Consider the following 18,233-nt stretch of genomic DNA (forward strand, 5'->3'; position numbering starts at 1 on the left):
TTTTTTAAATTACACACACTGCGAGAATAGAGAGCTCCTGTTCGGTAATCAACGACATTTTTGCTACAGTGTCAAGTTAGAACTGAACAAAAATTTGTGCCAATAACTGAACGTCTAAACCTAAATAATTTACTCAGTTCATTTACACAAACTGACTGCAAAAAAATACCTCAAATTGATTTGCGCAGTTCAACTGAACGTGTAAACCCACCTTTAGAATTGTAAAAAATATGTAAATCATAATTTTTTTGTAAATTTACCTTACCGGTAAAATTTTACATGGTTAATGTACGAGTCTAATATCACTAATATTAATACGCAGCTGAACGTTGATAACCTCTATAAGTCGAATTTTCGATAACTTGAAGGAATGTTATTATATTGTATATAATATATATATTATATTAATATATTGTGATAAATTTCCTCGGTAAGTCAAATAATTTGTAATTAAATTTTGAATGTAAAAGCTAACGTACAAACACTGTCACATAGATTATGTTCTTGGCTAAGGTTCAATGATATATCAGTCAATTCACTGCAATAGTAAATAAAATATTTAGGTAACATTATTTGTGTTATCATATATTATATTAGCAGTTACTTTCTTTTTTTTCTTTTAAATTAACCTTGTACATTTTTTAATGACAAACAAAAATAGTTCAAACCACTATTTGGGATTTCTAATATAATAGGTACTAATTTTTTTTCTTCAATAAAGAACAATGTTATGTCTGATGAATATACTGTTAATTAAAAAGTAATTTTTATTTAGTTCGAATACATTGTGGTCTAACTCACACATTTCAAAAAGTACACAGCCTAATGTTATGTACAGATACTATATCATTATTGTATGCGTATAAAGGTATTAAAATGTCTATAATAATACTAAATTGGTAACAAATAACTAAAAAAAAAAAAAAAACAAAACAAAAACGAAAAAATCATTTTTACAAATCAATATAATATAATATTAATAACATAGTGAATTGTAACACAAATGTACAGTAAGATGCTAAGAATAGCAATATGAAATAAACAGCAATGACGCGTATAATAGTTGGTCAATGTTGGGGAGAGGAATATAATAAAAATCTGTTCGGCTTACAAGATGGACACACATAACATATTTCATTCGTAGTGTTTACTAGAATGCAATATACGTCCAAAATCAAGTGAAGCCTACTCGCTGTATGAAAATTGAATTAATGTAGTAAAAACTTGTATTTAAAAAATAGGGGACAACTGGAAGGGAGAAACATAATATATATTATTATAATATGAATGTTATCACAGATGGCGACGATATAATATAAAACAATTAAACGGTAACAACATTGTATCGCTGAGAGGGATATAATAAAATGGGCGGAATTAAAAAAGACGCACCACTTAAGGATTCGACTAGACTTGAAAAACAATAATAATATTAAAAATAATAATCATAATAGTAATAGTAATAAAAACACATTTTAAAAATTTCCCTACTGTACATATTATAACAATATGGTTGGAACTAATGGGAGTCTCTGGTAAAGAAGTCGCAACAATGTTAAAATTGTGTTTATAGGTATCCAACATTTCTTATTATATCAAAATAGTAGTAAATAGTATGATATTGTAGTCTTAATAATAGTTATAATAAAATGTATATAAAAGTTTTGAATGTAAAAAAGCAGAGGAGGTTGTGTTGCGTCAATTTTACCGGAGACTGAACATATTTCATGCAAAAATAAAACAACAAAGGTATATAATATATAATATGTCATAAATGTTTAACGATTAAACACAATATTATTATAAAGCTATCGGTGTGTACAATTAGTAATAAAAAAAACTTAACAAAATTAATCAACATATAAATAAAACTGACATGAGAGTGCGCATAAAATGCTCTTGTCAACAAGTATGTAAACTTTAAACAACTAAAAAGCACAATGGAAAAATTAGACACATACTATGTATTGTAGTATTTAAATAATGTCAACTATAATGAATATAATAAGAATGATATAGATATTGTAAAAAATATATCACTAGTTTATGAGTATAACAGTCTAAGCATATAATAATAATAATATGATAATAATAATTTAATATAATATGCAAAATGCAATTTTATAACATAAGACAAGTAGAATAATTTTTTCACACTCGACATAAATTATATCATAATCTAACATGATATTACAAACACACTATTTTATCCTTTATGATATTGATATATAAATATAATATTGGAATTAACTTGGTAACAACAAAATAGCAGAACAAACAATAATGCTTAATATATTATGTAATATATAAAATATCATAAGAAACAAAACAATAATTGAAAACAAACTTTCAATACTTAGTAACAAATGATTAAGTAACAATTAGAATAAGACCACACTTACATGCCTACACTAAACAGCTAATGCTGAATAAAATATTGTTTAAAACCTCTTCTATAACTTACATTAAATGTATAAATAACACAATAAATATGAACTCATTATTAAGTACTGGTTGAATCTTAAATGAATAATTTGAAATAGAATTTATTCTAATGTTTAATCTACTCAAACTCAAAACTCAACTGAATCGTAAAACTAGTGAACACAATATTTAACATTTTAAACTAATAAAATGGTAAATATGAAAAAGCACTAAAAGTAATAGGTTAAATACGCATCACATGCTAATATGTCTGCTGTTTGCCCATAATGAACACACAAGTGATGAAATTTAGGTATTAGTATTAGTATCGACCCATTATGTTTAAAAAATCACCAATACATTTATAAAACTCTTTTGAATGTTTTTTTATAAGATGAAAGAGTATTTTTTAACATTTATAAACCAGTTGTGTGTTACATTATTAAAAATATATTTAGATGAATGAAAGATGTATCTTAAAAATTTAATAGGAATCTTAAAAATTTAATTATAAAATGTAACAATTAAATATAATGAATTGGTGATTTATATGGTGTTCCAATACCAGTAATATGTTAATTATACATACTATTATATCCAACAGAAAATAATAATTATTGTTTTAAAATCCATTATAAGTTAGCAGCATAGTAGTTGTACAACACTTAAACATAATTTTCTGATGCGTAAATGTTAACAATATACACACACACACACACACACACACACACACATTTAGTAATAATTAAGTACACTTTTTAATTTTAACATAAGCATTCAATTTCATTGACTATAATTTTTTTGTATACAGCCTGTAATGAATAAAAATGCCAAAAAAATTTTGGAATTTTTTGGTATTCAAGAACATATTTTAAGATTTCTTGAATATCAACTCAATTTTAAACATTTCTTAAAATTAGGATTAAAAACTGTTGAACACATTTGAGACATTATAATTCTAAACATGGTTGAACTAAAAAAATCCAATCAATAGATTTTTATAAATTTGTATAAGTTACTTGTATATCATTATCTCCATTATTAAATTATAAACAAGTCAATCAAGTCTGAAATAAATTAAGTAAATTATTTTTTGATAAAATTTTGCAATAGCTATTTTAATCTAAATATTAGGCTTTTTGTTTCTAAAACAGGCTGTATTTATCAGTTACATGACAATAAAATAATATCATTTTATAAATATTTAAGATGCACATATACTCATATTTTCCATTTAGAATTAATTATGGTACTCAATATGCAGGAACAGATAATTTGTTTGTGAAAAGTTTAATTAACTCAACTCTACGCCGAGCAATGAATTCTTATTAAGATTTTATTATTATTTTATTACAATAAAAAAATATATACTGTATTTTAATAATTGAAATAGTTAAATATGTTTTAAAAAATGTTGTACTAGAATTTAAGTACTAGAGCTATTTTGCATACCCAAGTACTCATTAATCAAAAATAATTCAAACTTGGATCTAATTTGTTAATTAAATTTGAGTACTCATGCAACCTCAAAACATGTTATAATTATTAACTAAGTAGTAAGTACCTATTATCAAAATCCAGGAACGAAAATTCTGTATCGAATTTTGTATTACAAAAATTACTTAATCTAACTTACTAAATAAGTAACTATGAGTATAAAAAAAATATATATATATATGACTAGTAGACTTGTCACTTTTGAGTTGAATTGGTATTTGCTTTAAAGAATCCTAAAAATAAAATTATTAATAATTTTGTTTTAGAAAACAATATTTAACATTAAACTGATGTTATATAATATGATTATATCAATATTATTGTATTTTTATCAAATAATAATCTTAGCAATTTAAGTATAGGTCACAGTTGACTGACAGCATAATCATTTTTCTCTATAATTTTGATATAATCATGTTCTTTTTTAAGTTACTTACACTCCGTCAAAACCGTAGACTTCCAAAACTTTTATTTCAAAATCTCGACTTTTACACAATGGTGGGTTGTTGAATGTAGAACAACCCTCAGTTTTTCCAAACCGGACGTTTTCATCCATCCATATTGCTTGACCGTCACTACATTAATAACATAAACATCGATAATAATCATTACAAACTTCAAACTTAGTATTTAAATGGAATAATAATAAATCAAAAATTTTACCCTCCGCCGATGGTGATCATTTTTTGATCAGCTGCCATAAATAGCTCATTAGCATGATGTACATTATCAACTTCCATTCCAACCCATGGGTACTTTGCTTTACCCGGATATAGACTGAATATGAATGTCTCACCAGTACCAAAATAAGCTTGTCTATTTCCACGATCATCCTTTTTGTTTCTCTCAATCCACTTTGAAGAACAATATGCACCAAAAACCTCCAATAAAAATAGAATACATAATAGAGTTGTCAAACAATTTAATAAATTAATGTATGTAGGTATATTATTTTATACTTCATCATTGCAAGTTTTTATTAGTAGAAGTGTTGGTTCATGATGTTCAACTCTAACATAGAATGTAGTCAAACTACAGCCATGCTCTTCAGTTGTGTAAAGAAGTATTGGTTGGTACATTGTTATCCTCACTGGCAACCAAGACCATAGTGTAAAAAGCTGGAATTAATTGATATAAACATTTACATTAGTATATAATTCAATTTAACCAATTTTAAATTATAAATATGAAGTTCAAGGCATGTAACCATATTGACGAAATCAATTTGTAAAACCGTTAAAAACATAAATAATAATTCAATTGATGAATTCAGAAATCAGAACGCAACTAAAATGTTGGCTCTTAATCAACTTAAATGTCAAAAACAAATTTTAATTTACATTTTAACAACACACTAAATAAAAGTAAGTAATAAAGTAATATAAATAATATTATACAGTATATACACCAATATCTTACAAACAAAAATACCCTATTTATTGGAAAAATAACTGTAGGAATTATTATTATCTTGTTAGACAAATTGTCCATTAAAATTTTGATGTTGTAATATGTGATATACTAATTGAATATCTTGAAGATTATGTGATGTAATGCAATAAACAAAACCAGAAGTTTTCCATTATTTTGAAAAATAATGAACATTTTATAATAACAAAAATATATTATTATGTTATGACACAAATATTTCTGGTTACAAGCCTTGATTTTTTTTTTTTTTTTGTTATAATAATAACATAATTTAATAAAATACTATAACAAAATAAATTTTGTACACCTAATTCACAAAATAAATACTTGCTCTGACAGCAGTTTAAATTACTTTTAGATATAACTCATGCATGAATACAATATTTAAAATGTATACAACTTACTAAAATTAAATTCTATTTAATACAAATTATTGTACTGAATAAAATTATATTTATAACATATAATTGGTTAAATGGTAAAGTTTTAATTGCAACCAATCATGAAAAATAAAAAATGATAATCGTTATTTTGAATTTATCTTTAGTATTCGTTAAAATGTAATTAATAAAAAAATGGATGATGCAGGCACAAACTTTTGCTCTGTTTATCAAGTAATGTAGAAAAACAAATAATTTTTATACATGAATATACAAGATATCTTGACATTAGACTTAGGTTTTGTAGATGACTTAAATAAATTTGGTATCAATGAAAAAAGTATAATACAAAACCCTTAACTATCATTCGTCTGATGATAAAATCAAAGTAACGGAACGACTGTAAACCAACAATCATGCCAGCATATAGTGATTCAAGGGCATACATATGAGTAAATGTACCAATTTACAAATATGAGGCCTAATGTCAGTGATAATAATTACTGATCTATCTAATTAAAGAGCTGAATTATCAAGGCAGAAAAGACATCATTTTTACTAACCAGATACTTTAAAATATCTAAACTGTTTTCTAAAAAAACCAAAGTGTTTTTCTATATTGTCGGTGCACAAGAATAGTGAAACAATTAAAAAATTAGCATTTTCGAGATTATCATAAAAATGCATTGCAAAATAACCATATTTTTATGTGCAAGAACGACATTTTTTATGTTTCCGAAAATCACTGCAAGATAGGTGTAGTGTCGTTATTCTTTATCACATAATTGAAATCTTTAATCCGCTGTACTGGAAAATCTACATTTTTGAGTTGTGTCACTATTCTTGTGCATCGACAATATAGTTGTAATTAGTCCAATCCTAACATATAGATGCAAAGTATAACAATTAAGAGGATGTCAGCGCACTATTTGTTTTCTCTATCTGGCTCACTCGTAACATAGACAAAACGCATATACGCACAATCATTTTTTCTATACCTTGAAGTAATTTTAGAGTAAAACCTCCCATTACAAAAAAGATAGAAAATAATATTTTTGAGGGAATGACATATCGATTTAAACATTATTTAAATGTACAGTATTTTTTTGTTTATTTTGAAAGTCGAATACAAAGTCAAATATCAATAAAATATAAAATCAATATGTCATTCCTTCAAAAATATTATTCTTTATCTTTTTTGTAATGGAAGGTTTTACTCTAAAATTACTTAAAGACATAGAAAAAATGATTCTTCGTAAATGCGTTTAGTCTATGTTATGCGTGGGTCAGAGAGAGAAAACAAATAGTTCGCTGACATCCTCTTAACAAGCCGAATGGAGTAAAACTGATATTGTTTGGTTAGGGTTTGGTTAGTACTCAATACTGTGAATCATCTGCAGTCCAGTATATGACAATAAACTGGGATGCTGGTATAGAAAAACAAACCAACATCTGAGAGACAAGTTCTGAATTAACCAATTTTGGGAAAGCATGAAATGTTTTGGATACGTGATAAGGTCACTAGTCAGACTCCCCAAAAGCAGTGGTTGAATGGAAATCTATAGGCAAGAGATGTAGAGGACTCAAAGAAGCAATGAATATATGGAATAAAGCAAGATTTAGAGAAATTAAGGATACCAAGTTGGGAAAAAAAAGTATATAATCGAGAAGCGTGGAAGAAGTTGTCAGCAGCGTCAAACACTCTTGAAGAGCTGTGAATTGTGATGCCAAAGAGATTTTATTAAACTACTATATTATTTCCAGAAACAACTAATGATTGAAATTTTTGAAATATGATAGGGATGCTAACTTTTATGTTGGAAAACACTGGCCCAAAGAAACAAAAATGTCATAATTTTTATTTAATATTACTTGAAACTGAACTCTATGGTCTGTCACACATTCACATATGAAATAAGACAATGACATAGCAGGTATATTGATTAATATATGTACAGCTGTTCTGCTGTAGGTAGTATGATTTACTACCTACATATAAAAATGTCAGAAGTTGACGATCGGCATACATAAATACTTAGAAGTCAATAAGTCATTAAGACTATACGATTTATATCTGATAACTGATTTCACAAAAACAATAAAATATTAATGTATTTGTATCGAAACTCTCTAACAGATGAAAACATCAAGTTTTATAGGTTGGTGATAGATTAATACCAGCTACTGGCTTTTTAAGTTTATGGAAGTAAAATATCAACTGGTTGACAACCCTATAGGTAGATGGCTGATACATAGAATTAAGCACAGCACCTTAATAGCAGTTTTATAAAAGTGATATAGGTACAAACACAAAATATCAATAACACTTGAGTAGTGACAGAGTAGCACTGTATCAAATATTAATGTATAGTTTAAACAATTTAGTTCACAATAAACTTGCTCTCATAACACCAGTGAACATATAAAGATAATTTTGAATGTATACAGATATATTAGCATTTCTCTAATAAACCAAGCCTAAGTTTAATAAATGTATTAAAAATTACTTATAATTTATGAATATTTTTTAACGATTTATTTAGCTGCAAAATCCAAGCCACAATAATAACCAATGTATCTGAAACACGGTCGAAAGATAAATTTTGGCTAGTTTGAAGTAATAAAATTAATACCTCAACAAATAATTATTGATATAATAAGCTCCTGAACAAATATCAGATGCAATAATTTATATTTCAAATGATAAGTTGTAATATTAAACTTTATGAATAAATCTAAATTCATTTATAACGTATTTCAATTATTATTGTCTAATGTGCACTTATGATAATTAAATAAAAATTGTAAATTTATCTATATACAGTGATTACTTAAGTCTGTGTAAAAATATACATATATAACACTAATTATCTAATATATATTCTAATATTACTAAAACAATTGATTAACAACACTGGAATTAATCTTGCAAAATTAAAATTTAAAAAAATTAAATTAGAATGTATAGCTAGGGCACTCTAGATCTATTTTCTAGATTTCTAAAAACATAATTATAAAATATAAGCTGATCGCATGTACTCAAAAAATATACAGAATAAAGCTTGGATAAAGAAAATATAAATCAAGTTCAAACGTTCTGCAAAAATAAATAAATAAAATGTTTTTAAATCTTGATTCAGCTGCAGCTTGGATAATAAACTTACATCCTGATGGTTAGCTATCAAAGATCTGATATTGTTAATTGGATAACTGGCCATCGTGGAAGCACGAGGGCTTGGTGAATGTTCTCCCTGAATGTCAGCATAACACATTATTACATAAAAGTTTATTACCAAATGTTATGTTATTGATAAAATACAATGATTAACTATCATTTGAAGATTTTAGTCACCAAATTATATTATTATTGCAAGTAGTTGACACATTTTAAGACTAACAGATAACAATAAAAATCATAAGATTAACAATACAAATAGACTTAAAATAATTATATTATTGAACACAATATTTTCTTTTGAATCAATCACAACATAATATTATATTAGGTATAACTTATGAAATTGACCAAGTATAATTTTTAAGTAAAAATAGAGGATTAAATATTTTTCTGAAACTAAATATCAAGAATCTTTTCATACACACAACAACAAGAAAATTATAATCTGAATGAATGACCTTTTAAAAATGTAAATTATGATTAATCATAATAAACTAATAATCAAATTGATGTTGATTTGGACAGTTGATACTATTTCAGGAAATATAGAATAGACGTTTGGGATTAGTATGTTTACTTATAGACATGAAAAATATAATTCTCTTGGCCAAATCATTTAGTATTGGACATGTAGCCATATTTTACAAGCATATTATGTTTGATATGTAATATTAATATTATATAGAGGTGATTTAATAATAAGTACATAATTATTAATAAAAACTAAAAAATACTGATGGCTAGGGTTTGAAAGTTATAGGAGTTGAACATTATTCTGTATGCTCTTGATTTATGGTAGACCAAGCTAGAAATCCAAGCTAAACAATGTATAGTTTAAAGATTAAAAATGCATATTTAGCATATTTCATCAATTTTTAAGAAATAAATGCATATTTCTTGGTTTTCATAAACAAATCTTGTATAATTCATATTACCATTTTTAGCTCCTATAACTTCCGAACCCAACTGATGGCTATAAGCCAGTGGCGTGTCCAGAACTTATTTTGTGGATGGGCCACAAAAATTAAGTTCAGAATGGTTTTACCCCCTTCTCATACTAAAATTTGATCTATTTATTAGTTTTAGTATTTTTATTCTATATAAGTCTAGTATACTTATATAAAAATGTGGGTGGGCACATGCCCACCCCCTAAACACGCCACTGCTATAAGCCGGTAGGTATATTATTATTCTGGAATAAGTTTGCAATATTTTGTTTTATATCTTCTTGAGCAAGGCTTGTAAGTTCATGATCTAAAAAAACACTTGAACATGCATGTAGCTATGGTCCAAAAAATTATCAAATATACAGTATAAAACCTTCGATTATAATAAAAACTCAATATGATATAAATATGTCAATTAATTATTTAAATTTATAATTAATACTTCAATTAATACCTACTTAATCACATCCCGGTATTTTTTTATTTCAAACTTTTATGAATAAATACATTTTTTTTTATGCTTTTGATCATAATTCAAAGTCTAATAAAACCAGACCAGATGGATGGTACATATTTTTGATCATTTAACTGTATAACTGATTCAATTTTTAAAACGTTTATGTTTTTGATTGACATCCAAAAGATTGGCACTTATTTACATTAAAATTACTTTAACAGTGTTAACAATGAAATCAAAAAACACTTTAAATGTTCTTTGACCATGAAAAATGTATTATTATATTAAACCAAAACATGCCAAATATGCCGATAACTTAAAAATGTTCAGTTATAATGCAAATTGAAATTTTTTATATTGAAATCCTGTCACCTTGTAACGATTTACTATGTTACTTATCATTTAATATTACTTGTTAATTAAAGTGATATGTAAATGCATAAGCTTACAAGCCCTGTGTATAAGATTAATCTCAAAAATATATGACTACTTTAGTAATTTTGTTTTTAAAAAAACAATTTCATTAGTAATTTATACATTTAAAAACACTTTGACAATACTGTAATATAATTTGTACCGTAAAATAAATAAAAATATATCAACTATAAAAATGATTTCCGAAAGTTTAATAATCCCCTGTCAGATTAGGACAAAAATTCAAGAGGTTATGATTGATAACAATATAAAACACAACTAATATTGTGGGTACCTAACCTGTTATTGTTATCTCAATATGTCTCAATATTAAATTATAGTCAAGTTTAGAAATTTCAAATAGCTTAATGGTATATTGATAAATTGTTAAGATAAAATGAACAAGTTGAATAAATGGATAACAGTATTCATAAAAATCAAAGAAGAATATAAGTACTTAAGTTATTTAGGTATTTAAATTTTTAAGTACAAAATAATAATAACTGTTCAGATATTTTAAGCAATTAAAATACTATTATTTTACTATGCATACATACCAAATTATAGTGTATTATACAACATACCTCGCGAATTGTAAGTGTATGAGATGCCATATGAATATTCATTTGAGATTGACTAGTAGGTAAATTTTCACTAGAACAGGAACGATTTAATTTATTGGAACCAGATAAAACAGCTTTACTCTTTAATATCATCTCAGTTTTTACAAAAACTCTATGAATGTATGCTGAACTCAGACCTCGAATTTTAAATGCTGTTTTAAGCATTTTTTGTGGATTTGCCTAAGTACAATAAACATATAAATCATAGCTATTATTTATTTTATTTTATTTAAGACATTGTGTATTTGAATTAGGTACCGGCATTTGACGGCAAAAATTCATCAAAGCTACATCTACTCCATGACTATTTATTTCTTCGGCCCAAATAGAATTACTTGTAGTTGAGTATTTGTAAAAAAGTTGCAAGATAGCCATTGATACACGATATAACACTTTGATACCTTCATGAAGATAACAATCCATTACACGGACCTAAAATAAAATGATTATATGTTTCTTAGCATAATAAGCCTTTAAACATAAAAAGTTATTATATGCAACTAACTGCATGGTGAAACGGTAGTCCTTGAAATATCCACCAAATCCAATCCATGTAAATTTTTTCTGATTTTTTTATTGGACAATGTTTTCCAATGTGCCCCGCAGCAGATTTCTATAAGTAATTATTTTTAAAATTAAAAAAATATTTTAATATTTACAGTTTGATAAATTGTAGGTAGGTACGCACAACATGTTTTCTACAGATATTTAATACAGTTTTCCATGTAACTTCATATAATAATTTTGTTTGTGTTACAAATACTAAGTTCTTGGACGAAACTAAGCTTGTTAGACTATTATAGCATTCTTCTTCTAAAAAAAAAAAAATACAAAATACAAATTTAAAGATAGTTTCTTAGATGAAGTATGTTATTAAAATAATTATAATATTAAATTCAAACCAGGCATAAAATGTAGCAGCAATGATGTTAACGAATATATAGCAGGGCTATAAGTGATGTCTGGACAAGCAAACCCCAGTACGCAAACAATTCTGTCAGTAATATTCTTGCCTGTTGAATCAAGATGATGTAAATGTCTGTGTTTCGCCTCAACAAATGTCGGCAAAATAATTGGTTTATCTGGAAGATCTAATAAAATTCAAAGAATGTTTAAATTATTTTTTTAAATAAAATCATGAATTCAAAACTTAATATTAAAAAAGGTGCCCTACCCCTAACTGGCTAACTAATTTAAATGTGTATATAAATGTTTACTATTTCAAATGTTATATAATTGTTTTCATTCTTTATTTTTGAACAGTGAATAATGAAGCACTGGAGCAAGTGCAGGAGATGGAACTTAATATGTGTTATCTTGACTACCAAAATATTTCCAATACTACCTGTTAGAATCAACTACTTCCGTATAGGAATCTATTTAAAAATATACATAAAAAATCTAAAAATAATATATAGTTATAAAAATTGATTACAAAACAAAATATAAGTACTTAAAAAAATCTGGTAAAAATAATACAATAAATAAAACATGTAGTTAATAATTTTTTTATGGAAGGTAGTATGTTGAAAGATCCATCAGAATTTTATCGAATGGTGTAAAATTTCCAAGGTTTTGTCGCCATACAAATTTAGTTAGATATGAGTCTAAATGATGGCGAGCTGTTGCTCTCTGTACATTTTTAAATAGATTCCTATACAAAGGTAGTTGATGGAAGACGTATTCGGGTAGTTGATATAACACATAAGTACTCAGGAGATAAGTAAATATATTATTGTTTATAAAGAATAATAAAAATGTTAAAAAAGAAAAATAAGTAATTTAAATTATCGCAGAAAACAAAATATTTATTGCTGATTAGTGTTTAAACTAATATTACTATTATATTACATGAATATAAGTAGGTAGTAACTATTTATATAATATTGCAAAAACATAGTAAAATATTATGATCATAAATTATTGTGTACCCATATACCTAAATAAAATAATTTAAATAACTCATGAAAATATTAAATGCTGTTTACTTAGTTTTTTTCAGTTTTTTTTTTTTATTTGGTATTAAATAAAAAACATTTCAAACTGAAAATTCTTGATTAGGTACCTAGGTAACTATTAGTAAAAAAAGACCTAAATAAAGATTTGTATAAAAATAATTGATATGGAATAAATTTTTAAACAACGAGGTAGAGAGCATCTTAGTTAGCAAATAGGTAGGTATTCATTTTTTTCGGGATTTTTTTAGTAAATGCCTAAATTTTTGAATTGGGTACCACCTAGGTACTCAAAAACATTTATAACATAACTTTATAACATTTTAGGAGAAAGCATGGTAAACATCTTACCAGTAGACCCAAACAATTGTCGTACTTGATCCCAGTAGAACCCCTCTTGCATGTTGTTGCTGTTGTCAGACGTATGTTGTCTGCAAAGTGCCGGCCACAGTTGAGCCCTGATCGGATGGTTGGTCGGCCAGCAGTTGTCGCGCAGTATCTTCTTGACGTCTTTCTGGAAGCCCGCCGCGAGGAGGTTCTGGATGTCACCAAACGACTTGAGGGCTGGCTTCTTGGTCGTCAAGGGACTGCCGGGGAACGCTGACGTCGGTCCGAGTGTCGTCGGCATTGGAGGTATACCGTCCACGTTGACGTGGGGCTGATACACGTCAGCCGCGGACGACAGCAGCTCATCCTTGGCTGTCGACGACAACATGGCACCGTCGGCCACCACCATGAGGACTGATTTAGGTGTAGTCGTTGACGGTCACGAACTTGGTTTTTCTGGCGTTTGACATCACTGGTCCTGGTGGCCACCTGCAGCGGACCCGGACCGAGACGTGATGGCGAAGGCAGACCGGCGGCGGCCGACGACAGGTGTGTTCATCACGCCGATCGACGACGGGCGCTTCGGAATATCAACAACAACAACAGCAATTATTATTACCACAGTCGCGGCGACTACACGAACTGAACATCATCCGACGGTCGTCTGCGGCGGAGAACCTCTCAAAACCCGCGGTGCATTATCACTATCGACGGTGGCGGCGGCACGCGACATTCGCCCAGCGCACACCTCTCGCGCGTGCGCGGCTGCAAAGTCGACCCGTCGCTCACCTCCCGTTTAGCGTCCACCGCGGAGGCGCTACGACAATACAAATAATATTATCGCCGTCGTCGTTTTGCCCGCGATTGTGCGGCGCTCAGCGGCAGCGGCTCCTCCTCCGGTCGGCGCAAACGCGACCGTTACCGTCCACGACCACCATCCCGGTCGATCTCGGTTGTGCGCGTGTTACCGACCGCCGCGGTCCAGACGACGTAGAGACAATACCGAATATTTTGGAATTTTTTTTATCCATCGCAAATCAAAAACATAACGTATTTACAACATTATTATTCTACTGTTTATCACAAATATTGATATTAAACGGGGACGGCGGCGGCGGCGGCGGTTTTATCACGACGATAGTAAGTTGTTGTCGTCGTGATAGCGGCGCGGACAACACCTTATCTTGTTATTGATTAAAATATGTTCTGGTTCGCGCCGAGCATGACTCGAAGGCGGCGGCAGCGGCAGCGGCAGCAGGGTCAAAGGAATATAGTAGGCGCCCGTGCTGAGACCTAGGCGGGGTTGACGGAGGGGCGGCTGGTAGGGGAGGGAAAAAAAGGGTTAAGGCGACGACGTGAAAGCGGTATCTGTGCACGCACGAGCGGCCGCGGTGGCGTTTATGTAAAGAAATACGTCATGGTACTACTATTGTTATGCACTTGCAAAGCTTAGTATTATGTAATGTGTAACAATAATTAGGGAACGGATTTGAATGCACTAAAAACAAGAAAACTAGGTACGAAAAAATACGATTGAAAGCCCTCGGAACAGAATTTTTTTTTTAAAATGCTCTTAAAATTATTCAATAAATTAGTTTAATCATATTTCTAATTAAATTCTTATTTGTAGGTATTAATTATTCGTATCGTTTTCATCATCTTTTAGTTCTATCTTATTTTTGTCCTGAAAATTATTCAACCAGCTACCTATATAGGTACAATTCACTATTTGGACAGATATATTCGTTCTACTTGTACCTTGCGTTTCATATAGGTATTATCATTTATTTTTCTTCTTTTAGAATGAATATTAACTAAATTTTCATCGAATTTTACCTATTCCTATACAAAAATGACTTAAAAACATAAAAATGTTCTAGAAAACACGAAAAAGTGTTAAAAATTCAAAATAAAAGTTAAATTTTTTTATTCCTTGGTGTATGGAATGAACTGTTTGTGCTTGGAAAGCAATGTTTTCGGACATTCAGAAAAAAATTCACTTTGCATTCAAATCCGTTCCTAAGACAATAATGATATAATATTATAATAATAATAATATTTATATAGAGGTGTATACAGAATGATGTAATAACATTATGGATACAGACACGACGGCAATAATGACGTTATTGTTATTACAATAATTATGAGGTTGTGGCAACTTCGAGAAGACTATTATAATGTTATTATTATAGGTAGGTACGAATAAACGCTTTAAACCTTTGTTTCCGGCTACCTCAGTCTATCGATCATAAAATAAAATTATAGAGTAGGCACCTAACTACGACGACGTCCTACGACCTATACTACGTACCTATATAACTATATATCGGTATGCAAATCAGACGGCCGTCGTCGTCTGCATGTGCAGCGTGTAGTGAATTCGGCTGCTCCAGGTGGCGGTGGGGAGGCGAAATTTTGATCGGAAAATCCGACGAAAATAATTGTCACAGGCCACACTTGCGAACAGGACAACACGTCAACACCGTAACAACGACATGTCACTACGATAAAATAAATAAAACACGTGTGTCGGCTAATATAAAAACATATATATATATAGGCATATGTGCACTGCACACGAAAGAAGTGATGAATACTTAAACGATAACAACACCTATAATATTTGACTTTGACGATCGAAGTTTGATTGGAATTAGAATAACGAACGTAGTGTTATGCATGTAATATAATTAATATAACTATATCAATATCATATGGGTATTATGTATTTATACGTATACATACAGTAGGTATATATTATCTAGAATAAAAAAATAATAATAATAATAACTTAATTATAACGTTTAGCGTCAAAATATACTGTGTCAAACAGTCCGCTGCACCTGCAATGAAGTATTTTCAATTTGACAAATAAAAATGATATTATATTAGGTACTTACCTAAATCATAAATAATATTATTGGTGTACCTACCGAAAAATTTAACATATAGTAATATCGTATAGGTAGGTACTAGGTACCTACCTATATTATATTATTATTATGTTCACCTCGCGAACCTGACGACTGGCTCGCCTCGTGATGTTTACGATGCTCACTTGAATAATATCGTTTAACTAACTTATACGCATATTGTAATAATATCGTATTTCGTGTTTTGCACATCGGCGAACAACATTATTAGCGTTTAACGGACGTGCGCATATAAAAATATAATAACTACAAATATTATATTATTACCTGCTGGCTGCTATGGTAAATTATAATAAGAGGTATTATCACAGTATAATATGTTTACGCAATAATTGTTTATATCGATTATTCGCAACGATGGTGATATAGATATACCTGTATTATTATTAAATTAAATTAATTCTCTGAATCAGACAACATAATAATAATATGAACGCTGCAAGTGCATCATTAATGCGCGTAGATAAATTTTATTGCACGAGAAAAAAAAAATGTTATTGTTTCTTTTTCAAGTGCTAAAAGCTCGTGTCGAATGGAGAAAGTCCGCGATTATTATTTAAAAATGTTTGATAATATACAGAGTGATTTTTTCAGACATGCTCATTCTATTTTCGTGGTTAAATTATGCCTGTATTAAAATTCAGATCTTTAGAATTTTTAAATACACTTGAAGACCATTTTTCGAATCATCAACATTTTATTTAATACCATTTAAGAATGATCTTGTGATAATAAAAACTTCAGTTTTATCAAATAGAAAACTCCTTTTTTAGTTTTTTTTTTTTTTAACAAATAGTTTTTTTTTGAGAATTTTCATGTATCCAAATCAAAATTCAAGCTAAGAGTTTTTGAGATGTGTAACTTTGTGTTTTAACTTTTTATGGATAATATTATGTATATGGTAGTGAATTAAGTAAAAAGAAGGCTTAGACGATTTGAAAAAGTTAACAATTACAATTGATTTTTCAATACGAATAATTTTTAAAAAGGACCCAAGTATAATCAATATCACATTTAGTTTTTATTTTTATAAAATCATTTTTAAGAATTATATCCTTAGCATACACATTTCACTAACTCAGAAACTACTTATTAAAATTTTGATGTAAAAAAAAAAAAAAATTTAAATTAAAAAAAAATTTAATTTAAAAAAAAAACCTATCTAAAAAAAATAATTTTCAATAAAAAAGGGGTTCTCAATTTCTCACTTGAAATATAGAATTTGGTATCGTTTCTGGATAATCCTTAAGTAGTACATGCAGAAAATATCATAAATTTAAAAATATGGTCTTTAAGTCTATACTTAAAAAATTCTAAAAATCAGAATTTGAATAAATGTACTATTAAAGGGAAAGATTGGAGCGAGCATGCTTAAAAAATCACCCTGTATATAATAGAATGTCGTATGGAATGAGTAAAACATCACAAAAATTAGCTATATATATATAAGTTATATATTATATAGACGGCTGAAATATTTTAATTTACAAATAACGATATTCCTAATCGCGGTGTTATTATTACTAATTGCCCGACAGCAGCTGTTGATGTGCTATTACATTATGTATACATTTTCTAATATAATATGTTTAAGTTCTGTTTGCTCTGTTTCTTGTATTTGGTACTCACATATTATTATATTATCTGGATACAGATTTATATAA

At 28.4% G+C, this 18,233-nt stretch overlaps 1 protein-coding gene across 7 annotated transcripts; it reads right to left on the minus strand.

Moving 5' to 3' along the window:
* Positions 1-744: 744 nt before the first annotated feature.
* Positions 745-16,793, minus strand: LOC107168351 (GTPase-activating protein skywalker-like). Of its 7 annotated transcripts, none has more exons than XM_089218777.1 (12): positions 16,570-16,793; positions 13,658-14,450; positions 12,254-12,442; positions 12,040-12,164; positions 11,857-11,964; positions 11,610-11,783; positions 11,313-11,531; positions 8,897-8,983; positions 4,880-5,039; positions 4,585-4,804; positions 4,359-4,496; positions 745-4,154 (listed from the first exon to the last, which is right to left on the minus strand). In XM_089218777.1, the coding sequence occupies exons 2-12, from the start codon at positions 14,040-14,042 to the stop codon at positions 4,145-4,147; spliced, it is 1,815 nt and encodes a 604-aa protein (XP_089074903.1). In that variant the 5' UTR covers positions 14,043-14,450; positions 16,570-16,793; the 3' UTR covers positions 745-4,144. The 7 variants fall into 7 exon arrangements, with proteins under 7 accessions (XP_089074903.1, XP_089074901.1, XP_089074895.1 ...); XM_089218775.1 differs by having other exon boundaries at positions 13,658-16,137; XM_089218769.1 differs by having other exon boundaries at positions 15,948-16,793.
* Positions 16,794-18,233: the final 1,440 nt, after the last annotated feature.

This window comes from Diuraphis noxia, unplaced genomic scaffold (assembly GCF_037042655.1).
Source record: "Diuraphis noxia isolate RWA-SAM2 unplaced genomic scaffold, SU_Dnox_SAM2 contig0001, whole genome shotgun sequence".
NCBI classification, from domain to species: Eukaryota; Metazoa; Arthropoda; class Insecta; order Hemiptera; family Aphididae; genus Diuraphis; species Diuraphis noxia.

What these genes read in the sequence shown, in the direction of transcription:
- LOC107168351 (XM_089218777.1), bottom strand. Translation starts at nt 14,042, where the DNA reads ATGGTGGTGGCCGACGGTGCCATGTTGTCGTCGACAGCCAAGGATGAG. An exon ending in GCTGCTACATTTTATGCCTG is followed by an intron (nt 12,165 to 12,253) that starts GTTTGAATTTAA and finishes TTTTTTTTTTAG; the next exon opens with AAGAAGAATGCTATAATAGT. An exon ending in ATACACTTACAATTCGCGAG is followed by an intron (nt 8,984 to 11,312) that starts GTATGTTGTATA and finishes GCTGACATTCAG; the next exon opens with GGAGAACATTCACCAAGCCC.